General features: G+C 32.3%; 1 protein-coding gene across 2 annotated transcripts; it reads right to left on the bottom strand.

Annotated features, from left to right (window-relative positions):
• Nucleotides 1-5,476: 5,476 nt before the first annotated feature.
• On the bottom strand, nt 5,477-11,252 carry LOC136270827 (sulfotransferase 1C4-like). 2 transcript variants are annotated; one of them, XM_066069607.1, is made up of 4 exons: nt 10,940-11,252; nt 10,422-10,525; nt 9,828-10,023; nt 5,477-8,963 (listed from the first exon to the last, which is right to left on the bottom strand). In XM_066069607.1, the coding sequence occupies exons 1-4, from the start codon at nt 11,223-11,225 to the stop codon at nt 8,947-8,949; spliced, it is 603 nt and encodes a 200-aa protein (XP_065925679.1). In that variant the 5' UTR covers nt 11,226-11,252; the 3' UTR covers nt 5,477-8,946. The 2 variants fall into 2 exon arrangements, with proteins under 2 accessions (XP_065925679.1, XP_065925678.1); XM_066069606.1 differs by having other exon boundaries at nt 5,478-9,340.
• Between the last annotated feature and the right edge of the window lie 1,842 nt (nt 11,253-13,094).

The raw sequence follows: 13,094 nt of genomic DNA, 5'->3' as shown, positions 1-13,094 counted from the left end.
ATTGTTGAACGCTTTGTCTACGCATGAATAATTAAATATATATACATATTGATTTCGTTTTAGCTCACCTGAGCTGCAAGATCAAGTGAGCTTTTCTGATCACATTTAGTCTGTCGTCTGTCTGTCCGTCTGTCTGTCTGTAAACTTGTCACATTTTGCAACATCTTCTCAAGAACTACTGGGCTAAATTCAACCAAACTTGGCACAAATCATTCTTAGGCAAAGGGTATTCAAAGTTGTGAAAATTAAGGACCATGCCCTTTTTCAAAGGGAGGTAATTAGAAATTATTGAAAAATTTTGAGAAAATATAAAAAATCTTCTAAAAAACCATTAGGCTGGGAAACTTGTGTGGAAGCATCCTCAGGTAGTGTAGAATCAAAGTTGTGTAAATCATGATCCCCAGGGGTAGGGTGGGGCCACAATGGGGGGGGGGGTCGACGTTTTACATATGAATATATAGAGTAAATCTATAGAAATATTCTTCTCATTAACTCATGGGCCAGGAAAGCTGAAAATTGTGTAGAAGCATCCTAAGATATGGTACATTCAAAATTATGAAAATCATAAGCCATGGGGGTAGGGTGGGGTCACAATCGGGGGGTCAAAGTTTTACAAAAGAATATATAAGGTAAATCTTAAAAAATCTTCTTCTAAAAAACTAATCAGCCAGGAAAGCTGAAACGTGTGTGGAAGCATCCTCAGGTAGTGTAGAATCAAAGTTGTGAAAATCATGATCGCCAGGCGATAGGGTGGGGCCACAATGGAGGGTCAATGTTTTGCATAGAAATGTAGCAGAGACACTTATTGCCTCTGCTGGGGTTTGAACCCGGGTCTTCTGGCACGCCAGTCCAGCACTCTACCGATCGAGCTAAAGGGTTAACCCACTACCTAGAGCTAGTAAGAATGCCATATACTTGACTCTGCCACTTGTCCCCCTCTAAGGAAAGAGGCGTCCCGACTCTCCTGGAGTGCCAGCACCTATGGGGCGAAGTACTAGAGACAATCTCGTTCACCCGCCAGAGAATACCCAGGTCCCAACGTGGGCGCCAAATGTAAGAGATTCACTTATTGCCTCTGCTGGGGTTTGAACCCGGGTCCTCTGGCACGGCAGTCCAGCACTCTACCGATCGAGCTAAAAGGCTAACCCACTAGCTAGAGCTAGTAGGAATGCCATATACTTGACTCTACCACAGAAATATATAGGGTAAATATTTGAAAATCTTCTTCTCAGAAACAAATCAGTCAGGAAAGCTGAAACTTGTGTGGAAGAATCCTCAGGTAGGCCCCAATGGGTTACATAGTTTTACATAGGACTATATAGAGAAAATCTTTAAAAATCATCTTCTTAGAAACTAAACAGCCAGGAAAGCTGAAATTTGTGAAAAAGCATCATCAGGTAGTGTATATTAAAAGTTGTGAAAATCATGACCCTTTGGGGTAGGTTGGGGCCACAATGGGGGGTCAAAGTTTAACATAGGATTATATGAGGTAAATCTTTAAAAATCTTCTTGTCATAAACTAATCAGCAAGGAAAGCTGAAACTTGTGTGGGAGCATCCTCATGTATTGTTGATTCTAAGATGTGAAAATCTTGATCCCCAGGGGATAGGGTGGGGCCACAATGGGGGATCAAAGTTTTACATAGGAATATATAGAGTAAATCTTTAAAAATCTTTTACTAAAACACTAATCAGCCAGGAAAGCTGAAATTCGTGTGGAAGCTTCCCCAGGTGGTGTAGATTCACAGTTGTGTAAATCATGATCCCTAGGGTAGGGTGGGGCCACAATGGGGGGGGGGGGGAGTGTCGAAGTTTTACATAGGAATTTATAGAGTCAATCTTTAAAAATCTTCTTCTCAGAAACTAATCAGCCAGAAAAGCAGAAATTTGTGTGGAAGCGCCCTAAGGTAATGTACTTTCAAAATTGTGAAAATAATGACACCTCCTGGAGTAGAGTGGGGCCACGATGGGGGGGGGGGATCAAAGTTTTACATAGGAATATGTAGAGTAAGTCTTTAAAAATCTTCTTCTCAGAATTATTTATAATTGTTAAGACTTTGGCCCCATGACAATTCTTCGGCCTCACAGAAGGTTCAGAGTTTGATGTAGGTTTATATCCCATATATAAACAATTGTTCAGGATCTTTTTGAGAACTGCAATACTCAACATGTGATATGACTATAAAATCATCCTTTTAGAAAAGGGACTAATGATTATAAACATAAGAATATCCAGTGGGAAATAGACTTTATTTATACAGGATCTATGTATCATTGTACATTGTCCGAATAGTTTGTATTATGACTCCATTAAGCTGATTTTATCATACCTATTGTTCGTCAGGTAAGCGATGTGGCCCATGGGCCTTTTCTTGTAGACTTGTGAGAATCTGAAAAACAATGATGATGTAAAAAAGTTCAGCCTGATGTACTAAATATCCAGGTTTTACTTTTTTGCCTCATGGAGTAATTTCCAAAAAGTTTTCTGTTGTTATGGGGTGGTAAAATATATAAACGGATTCGCAATCGATCAATATTAAACATATCTTTACTTCATAGAATTAATTTGTACATAACAATTTTAATGAAAATAAAAAAATTGTTTAAATCTCTATATTAAAGCATTACAACAGTTTATATAATTCATAAATGATTTTTTATTATTGATATGATAAGCGATTGTGTGTTTTTAACGTTATGGATGCAAATAATCTGCTTTTGAATTTAACATCAGTCAAACTCGATTTCAAATTCAATATTTTTTCATTTTGTCTGTATTAATCTTGTCAAATGTTTCACTCATGGCTACTTTTAATTAGTTCTTCCAGTCTCAAATTCCACTTTTAAATCAATTTCTTTTTTTTTTTGTTTCAGGAACATTCGTTGAAATTTTCTGATTAAGTTTAATGCATGAAATGTTCTGACAAAAGGTTGAATAAATTTGGTTCTGTGAAATAATTTAATAATATATAAATAAAAATGAAAGTTTTGCTATTAAATTTTTGCAAAACTATCAAACTTTTTATAGACATTATGATTATAAAAATTTAAATCATTTTATAAAAACGGAAACACATTGAATATTCATAAATATACATGTAATAAAGCAGAGCAACACGAACCTCTAAAAAGATAGAGGTGGGATCAGGCGCCGAGGAAGAGTAAGCATTCCCTGTTGGCCGATTGCACCCGCCTGGCTCATCGTCACAATTGGACATGTTATGATCGAGGTAAATGTCATAATAGGGAAAATATAAAACGTTGATGACTTGGTTTGTTTGTGGTGGTCAAAATAAAAACCTTGAGCAAACACAGGAGGTGGGATCATGTGCCTAGGAGGAGTTAGCATCCCCTGCCGATCGGTCGCACCCGCCGTGTGCTTATATCATAGAAATGGGAGAAACCATAGTCAGTCGGATGTATAAAGAATCGTTTAACAATTATGAAAAATGTCAGTCAGCATGTGTCTTAATAAAACATTGTACTTGCTGACAAGGTCATTATATCGACCATAGAACTTCCGTAAAGATGATTTTAATCGAGATTCTTGAATTCTTGATATTCTTGTTTCAACAACTTGTTAAATAGCAGTTTACCTCGTTTAAGAAATTGTTCACATGTAGAGCATGCTCTTGCATAACGAATATGCTGAGAGACATAAACCCCATAAGCAGGTGATGATATTGTATTGCTTCGTAAGTAAGGGAAATTGATGATGAAAGAAAAGATGAAAATCATTCTGTTGATTTTATAGGTTTTTTTGTTAGGTTACCGCTAACGTCTTAAATATCTTAATGTCTCACAATATGCGGTATCTTTTCATTTCAAGTTTACTGGGATATACAAATTTAATATTAGAGTGAAAGTAACTGTTGTTAATGAATAAAACATGATTAAAATATTTAAATGTCAGGATATGGTCACAGTGAGTGTTTTATTATTTTCTTGCACAAGCTTTTGAATAGTTTCTGTTTCTTATGAATATAAAAATAAGTCAGCCAAACGAGGAGCACAATTTGTGCCCATGGAAATTCCTACTGATTGTTGGAAGACCTGGTCTCCAAAAGCTACATAGATGGTGTCTATCTAAAATTACAGCTTCCTTTTAATGTCAACTTCAGAGTACTTGTGCAATCAGAATGGCTTTTTAACAAAATAATTTTTTAGACTTTCAATAACAAGTAAGAAATTGGTTGTATAAATCGTTGAGAAATCGTAAGAAAGATGTTAATAATACCAATAAAATCATTTTTTGATGATTTATACGAGTTGTGTTATGAATAAATAAATAACTTCAGAACCCACTTACGCGCATGCATTGCATGACGAAGAGGTCATTATACTTTCAATATTGATAAGACATTAAAAGGTAAGACAGTGAATGAGTTATAACACAACAAGCATAGGTAACTATAGGCTTTCGTAATAGAATCCTCAGTTGTTATAATTCAAACTTTTATTGCCTTATTTAAAGTCTTCCGTTTCCAACGGACCTTATTGTTTTCGTACTGTTTCTTCTTCTTCTTCTTCTTCTTCTTCTTCTTCTTCTTCTTCTTCTTCTTCTTCTTATTTTCTTTTCCACAAATTTTGTGCACGCGATATCTCGAAAACTTTTCGGCCGATATCGACCATTTTTTCACAGATGATTGCCAGAGGTGTTGCAACCACTTTTGAAATAAAACCACTATTGAGATAAATTTCAATAGTGGTTGCAACACAGAGGTCATAAATCTAGAATTTTTTTGAAATTTTGAGATCGTCACTTCCGGTTCCGATTTACGGCCGATTTTGTAAGTTTTCACGACCAATTTTGTGCAGAAATAAACCCAAAGACTATTAGAGATATGAATATGAAATTTTCAGGATAGGTAGACTATAGTTCGAAGGTGTGCAGAATGTAGTTTTTTGGTGCCACTGGCGCCATTTCTCTGAGCTCGCCTAGGCTCGGAAATTGGGTACGAATTTCGAATCAAAATGTTCATACGTTTTGATCTGTATCTTTTTATGAGTTGATATTTTGTAAAGACATATATTATAAAAGAGGTAGAGAATCAAAAGTTCCTTCCAACAAAATTAAGAAATAGGGACTGGCTCCTTTAATTAGGGGCCAAGACACTCGTAAACTCTTTTACAAATAACTTTAAAACGATAAAGATTTTGTAATGCATTAAAAAAGCAAAGTTGTTGATCGTTACAATATTTAGCAGGTAAAATCATTGCCACGCCCATTTATTACGTAATTAGGGATTTTTAGGGACCAAAGTACATAAACTTGGACGCAATATATCTAGAGAAGGAGACATATTTTGTTAAGCATTGTAAACGATTCCATTAATTAAAACACCAATGCCTGTGCCCATTAAGGATCCAGAGGGCTGGCCCTAAAATATTCAATCATTTGTATCTCAAAAATGATCAACAATTTTAGATAGGTGTAAGAACAAACAATGTTATTATATGTAAGACCTTTCAAATGAACTCAAGAAATAATGGCTGGCCCCTTAAATTAAAGGTCAAGACACTCGTAAAGTCTATTGCACATACCTTAAAAACGATCAAGTTTTTTTAATGCATTATAGAAACAAAGTTGTTAATCGTAACAATATCAGTTTGTAAAACTCATTTCCAAACCCATTGATGACGTAATTGGGGATTTTAGGAAACTAAAATCTTAAATTTTTAATGTGCTGTATGTGAAAAAGCAAAACTCTTTGTTAAGCATTTTAAAGGATAATGACAATTGTATACATTATCTGAAAGGGAGTGGTTGAGGAGGAATTCTGAAATTCATTGATATTTAATCGTAAAAATTGAACGGAAGATCTACTCGTAACGAGATCGTATCTTGTTACTTTATATATTTTGACATACTACAGTCTAGAAATATATAAAATATTATCGTTTAATTTTTTTTATTAGTGTTCAGTGGTCGTTTCTTAAAAAAATTCCAAGAAAAATATACTGTTTCCTTTTAAATATAGAGTTCTGACAAATACAAAAACAAATATATACAAAATCAAAAGTCCAAGAGAAAAATACAAAACAAGAGCAGAACAAACAGGGATCTCTAAAAAAAATTGGATGTAGGACCAGGTGCCATGGAAGAGTGGGCATCCCTTGCTGACCGGTCCTACACGACATGTGCTCTTTGGTGTATTTGGGAAAACGAAAAGATCCGTATACAATTAAGTGATTAATTATGGTCTAATAATAAGTATGAAAAACGTCATTCAGTGGACGATTGTTTTTCTTGAGAAGGTTGTTGTACATGTATCCTGTTTTATCAACTTGGTGGTCAGTAGCCTGTCTTGCCTTAGAAACTGTTAATGCAAAGAGCATGTCCTTGTTTATTGATTTATTGATTTATTGATTTATTAATTGAGAGACAAAAACTCCATATTCAGGTGTAGAAGTATATTGTTACATAAACAAGGAAAGTTGACTTTTGAAAAATTTAAGTCATCACGATTATCGTAAAGTTTTGTTTTAAGGATACAATCAATGTCCCTTTCCAGTAAAATATCCAAATATGAAACAAATGACGCAGACTGTGGTATCTTTTAGAACAAGTTTACAGGGATATATCGAATAGAAGCAGAGACATAAATAACAGAGATTGGCAACTGATTGGTAACTTGCGGTCCCTATTGTCAAGTATTTCCAGTTTAAATCAGTGTGTCTTTCTAATAAACAATTATATCAAAACATAAACAGCTAAAACCTATTACCAAAACATTCAAAATATTATATTTTTATGAGTTAATATCTAGTAAACAACATAAAAAGAGGAGTTTACGGAGGCAGTTGGCTACCCATCATCTGAGAGTTTGCCGATGTTTTATAGCGGGTCAATATATTTTCTATATATTTAACTTATTTTTCAATTTTTTGTTTCAAAATGTCTAAAACCTATGCCATTTTTCGTGAAAACAATATATTTTTTGTTTAAGATCATTATCTCAGTTTACTTATATGTAGTTCTCAATGTTTGGTTGGTCCCGTAATATTTTCCAACAACAAACCACGCTAATGGCGGAGTTGCCTATCTGTGTTAGATGATGGTAGACGTAAGTATTGAAGTAACAATTGTTAGTACATAAAACGTTGTCGATATACCTCAATTATTATATCTTACGTCGAGAAAAATGCTAATTTTATTTTAAAAATAAAATAAGAATTGATAATATATACGATTTTAAAAGGGCTGCAATTAAATGGGCTCGAATTTGTGCTCTTGTTTCCTTTCTTGTATATTTATTGTTGGAATTTTTATTTTTAGAATTTGGATATGTAGATAAAGTTAAATATGGATTTAACCTAATCGATGTTGTCGGAAGTGGAATGTTTGGAAAGCCAATACTTGAGATCCGCTGAGACCTGTAATTGATTTAACATATCATATTGATTAAAAAATAATCTTGCATTTTTTCGCTTGTATATCTTGGCAATTCCAATTCAATCAACAGCATATCTTAATTACAATCTATTTTTTCTGACATTTTTTCCTGAATCCCTTTCATATCAGTGATAAACGAGTAAGCATGATTTAAAACACGAATGGTGTACCTTCTATCAAATGTTTATTTTTGTGGTGACATTGGTTCTTTACTGCTGATTAATACTTTGAATCTCATTAATTGTGTAACGTTGATCACCTTTAACATATAGCTGTTAGGGCGAAATCTATATGGTACATACAATACATTGCAAATATTTCAATCGATTCCACCTAAATATTAAGTTCTGGTAAAGCCTCGAATTCGCTGATGTGATAGAAGTGTACAATTTTATTTTAAACAGTATTAAAGGAAGCTGGTGTCAACCTTTTACCCATCAGATATGCTTTAAACTTTTAAATATGATATTTTGCCATAACTCTATTTATTAAGGGGGAGATAAAGCTAAAAGATAAATACATTTCTCTAATTTTTTTCACATACCTTTTTGTCTAAAGTATGAGTATAACATTTAAAAAGCGGCAACTATTTAGCTCTCTTTAAGGTATTTTTGTCAAATACACAAATTAGAACATTAAAATGATGTAGCGGGAAAAGTTAAGTGCAAACATCGATATCAAGAAGTTCTTTTATTTTTAGATTGTTAAAATATACATATTTTTCAGTGAATTTGCGAGTGCATGAATAAGAAAACTTCGGTGAGCTTAAAAATGATATGTATTATTGTGGTTTTTTTTTAATTATCGTACATCATTAAAGGGGCATGGTCACAATTTTGATCAAAAATGTTTTTTTTCTTCAAATTTTAATGTTTACAATGCTCAAGTAAGGTATTTTCAATAATCAACAAAAATTTGAGTGTCTATTGTTGAGTTATAAGGGAGTTACAGAGCCTACATTGCTTTGCTATGTAAACAAAGCATTTGTTTACATTTTGAATGTTGAAGTAAAAATTTCAGTTTTAGACCTAAAACAAATGTGTTATGTTAGAAACAGGTTATTCATGCTTAAAATGAATAAGAAGATTAACAAATTGGCTAGAGAAAGATTTTTTACTGGAATATTGAACCTTTGTAAACAAAAACAGGGCACGGGCCTTGTTTACATGACAAAGAATTGTGAGCCCTGTATCTTGCTTATAACTCTACAACTGACTCTCAAATTTTATTGGATCATTAGAAATGTCTTCTAAACGCATTGTAAATAATAAAAGTGACCAAAATCGTGACCAGCCCCTTTAAATTCAAAGTGGAAATGATTTGGCGTTATATCTAAATATAGGAATCATACAAAGCCTTTTCCGATTACCACAAAGAGCACACGGCGGATGTGACGTTGCTCGCCTATCCATGGCGCCTGATTCTCCCTCAAGTTTTTGTAGAGACCCATGTGTATTCTGCTCCTGTTTTGTATTTTTCTTTTGGACTTTTGATTTAGAGCACTGTTCCCTATCGCCACATTTCGTTTCAGTCTTAATAAAGCACACATGTCTATTTCCCCAGCTCAGCTAGAATAGAACGGGTTTCTAAACATTTTAGGAGTGTGTAGAGTAGCTTTTGGATATTAACAGAAAATCTTATCACTATTGTCTACTGTATTATTGATCTATAAACAGTGTATACATCAACACTGGAGTTAAATCACAAGATTAAACTAATAACTACCTTAGCTTTAGATACACACTTAAGAGGTAATGCATAAATATTTAGCCAATACTTTAGATATAATCGATTAATACAATACAAATGTTATATGATTCATTTTGGATTAAACACTAGACAAAATCGATATCAACTGCAACATTCTTCATGTTATCTGCGTATATATTGTCAAATGTTTCGTTCATTGCTACTGTGAAATAATTTTTCCAATCTCCAACTTTACCTGAAAATAAATTGTTGTTTCTTTAGTCTTCAGTTGCTTCATTTGCGTAAAATTCAATTGAAAATGGGTTTTACATACACATTTTTTATTTAATCATTACAGGAAACCTTTTTCAAAATTTAAATATCTTTCAGTAAATGTTAAGGCTCTTTCTTAAGAAGAAATATTTGATATTTTGCATATTTTCATAAAACATTAAATATTAAAGTAATATGCTACATAACTATATAAAAATATACATGTACATCCTTATCAAGGCATTAAAAGCATACTAAGTATCTGATTATTTTCGCGACGATGTTTTTGCAATTTAAAAAACTAATGACAAAAAAAAATAACAATAAAACGCAGATATTATTTTCGATATTGATTGATATAAGAAACATTTTGAATAGCAAAAAATTGTGGACGTCAATTAAAACAATGTCACGCTAATCCCCCCTCCCCCCCCCCCTCCCCCCTTGGAGATACGTTATTATCTGCTCACCTTTTCTATACAAGGTAGGAATTTTCTTGAGATTCATAGACTTTATGATTTCTGCCATAGTGGAATCATTTCGCACTCTTTCATCAGCTGCTTTAAGATTGTCGAAGCCACACTTCTCTGCTATTTCTGGAAGCAATGGGTCAGCATCTTTTCCGTCTAAGAACTTTGCCAATCGTTTGAGTTCCCCGATAGTATTCTGTTTAAAATGGTGATCGTTTGAACTTAAAATTCTTAAATTTTAAATTGCACCTTTACGTTTTTATGTTTTTATTGAATTAATTTTACATTTTATTGTTTTGTATTTGCAAAGTTGGATGAATGCGATCCATTATGATTAACTTTGTAATTTTCAAAAGGAAAAGTGAGAAATGAATTTGAATTTTAGAATATGATACATGTATGTGCTTGATTTTACCTAAGGAGTATATTATTTGATATTTATTCATATATAGATATATTGAAATGGATTGAACAATTAGAAATATGTCTATACATTTATATGTTACTAATTTTTCTTTACTGTGAAATAAATGAATTTTGCTTTTATTAATACACAGTTTGCTAACCAACCGTATCTTTGGTTTTATTACTTACTCTTTGCAGTTTTTCGTATTGCAACATGATGATTTGGTCTTTCCGCACTTCCGATTCTCTGATGAACGCCTTGTTGTAATTAAACCAACCGCCAAACATCACCTCTTAACAAAAGAAAGAAGACACATTATATGCAAAGAAACGAACATTTAAAAAAATCTAATCCAGCAAGATTAAAATATGTAATAAAGCGACACATACCAACTAAATTACATGCCACAATTCTTACAAAAAACTCTTATATCGATGGAAGCGTGAAGATTTTTTTAATATTGAAGGGGCCTCATACATTTTAATATAATTATATCAAGTTAAGAGGTGATATATTAGATAATAAAAATAATTTTTAGTTTGAATGTTTAAATGTATAAACGTATTCTATAGCCTTCTCTTGATCTTCTCTTTTGTAAAATCACCCGTTTTAAGCTTTGAATTGTATGATACGTTTTCATTCCCATTAAAAGCTAGATATTGCAATATTTAAACCTTTTCCATTACACAACTGATGTAAAACTCACTTTTCTTTAAAAAATATTCAAAAAAGAATTCTTCAAATGTGTTCTCAGGGATACCTTCGCATGAGTCCGTAAATTTATACAATGAAACAGCAACATCTTTCGGGTTCCTAATGACATGAATGATTTTGCCACCAGTCTCCAAGTGCTGTTTTGGCAACCACTGGAATGGAAGGTGTGTGCTGACGATATGATTATAAGACTGTAGAGGGCCCAGGTCTGGCAACCCTTCCAAGTAAACAGCCTCTCTGGACTTTGTAGCATACTCTGCCTTTTTTGTAAGCAACATATGAGCAATTTCGTACACCCAGTGTGTTCCTACAATGTAAAAACTTTTATCTTATAGATTATCCCCAGATCAAATCTTTTGTTTTATTCTGTCTGTGAATTAAATGATAAATATATTTTTGATAAGATAATAGAATATTAAATCTAAAGTTGGCTGTTTTATATCCGAGGTAGACTTTAAAGTTGTCTGATTCAGTTTGTAATCAATAACATTTATCAGAACCAATTTTTCTAATTTGTCAGTATTTTACAAGTTATCGGAACGTTGTATACTCTAGGTAGAGAAAGATGGACAGTAAACTAGAATTGCGTAGAGAGGTGTTTTATATTTATATGAACAATTGTTTAAGATCTTTTTGAAAATTGCAATGCTCAATATGCAATGTGACTATGAAGATCATCTATTTATTAAAAAAAAAAGCTCAATGTATAATATAAAAACAAAAACTGGCAAAAATTCTAATTTTTTTTTAATGCAGGATATATTTTATTTAATTTTCCTGTTATTTCATTAATGACTCCTTAAAGCTTGTCCAATTATGTCAATTATATCAATTCAAATTATCTTGATATATATACATATACAATGTAAAGTAACTTTTTCAAAACATATTCAGGAATAAATAATGTCTATCGGGCAATTGTTGTATCATAATGATGTATTTTCCTAGGGAGGAGGGAGGAAATCCTAAAAATACATCTACTTTTGTACACGAGCACATACATGCATTCATCGCCTTATGTAATTTTATAACTGTAGATTCCTTAATTTACTCAAAATACTTCATTTTTGCGATGCCACTATTTTGTAGTTCTAAGTTATAAACTTCCAAGTGTTGACCCTGATAAATAGAATAATTTGACAACTACACAATGATATAATGTAAAATTTTCAACATTTCTTGAATGATATGTCTTGTCATTAATATCACAGATAAAATAAGAACATGATGGGTCATTTTTATCAAAATCTGATTTTGAAAAAGGATTTCATTTGAACAAAGTATGTTCTATGCATTATAACAGCATAATTAGTGCTGTTCGAAAGTTTGTTAAAGATTCAAATTTTTCAAAGGAGAACTATGTCAATATTGTTGGTCCTTTTCTACCCTTTTACTGTGTTGAATTACTTTTGTACAAGAAATGCTCTAAACCTATTTATAATTTAATCAAAACAAATGTCCAATGTATTATTCCAAACTCAATCATTCGATGGAATTCAAAAATTCTCATGAGAGGCTACTCCGAACTAATTGTACAGGATATTTTCAAAGTATGTTTCAAAGTTACAACTGATACTACTGTACAGAGTCTACAATATAGAACTCTACATAGAATTCTTCCTGTAAAATCGTATCTAAAAAAGATAAAAATAGTTGATAATGATACATGTTTTCAAGACTTCATTTTGTAATAATGAAGTAGACACTATTGAACATGTTTTCACATCCTGTTCCTTTGTTTTAGATTGATAGAGTAATTTAAGTATGCATATATATTATGCTGTTTCAAAAAGAAATGGCTTTAATGAGTATAACATATTATTTGGAGAGACTCCTCCTTCTAATTCTAACTTAGTCATCAACTTTTTGATCCTGTATACAAAACAATATATTTTTCAATGTCTGTAAAGTTCCAATATTTGCAGGTCTACTATGTCACTTAAACCTTAGATATGAAATTGAAAAATGTGTTGCTATCAGAAACTCTTCTTATGATAAACATAATGTTAGATTTTTTGAATGGAAAAATCTTTTTCTTAATATTTAACTTCAAGAACTTTATTCATTTCAGTTTATGCAAAATTGTATCAACTTGAATAGTTTTCTAGATTTATGAGATCATGACTTGTATGTATGTGTGTATGAAT

The sequence above is a fragment of the Magallana gigas genome, chromosome 8 (assembly GCF_963853765.1).
Source record: "Magallana gigas chromosome 8, xbMagGiga1.1, whole genome shotgun sequence".
NCBI lineage: Eukaryota > Metazoa > Mollusca > Bivalvia > Ostreida > Ostreidae > Magallana > Magallana gigas.
This window is presented reverse-complemented; position numbering and strand designations above follow the sequence as displayed.

Coding starts and splice junctions, on each gene's coding strand:
- LOC136270827 (XM_066069606.1), bottom strand. CDS start 11,225: ATGTTGCTTACAAAAAAGGCAGAGTATGCTACAAAGTCCAGAGAGGCT. Junction 10,024..10,421: donor AATACGAAAAACTGCAAAGA/GTAAGTAATAAA, acceptor CATTTTAAACAG/AATACTATCGGGGAACTCAA. Junction 9,341..9,827: donor TCCTACCTTGTATAGAAAAG/GTGAGCAGATAA, acceptor ATTTATTTTCAG/GTAAAGTTGGAGATTGGAAA.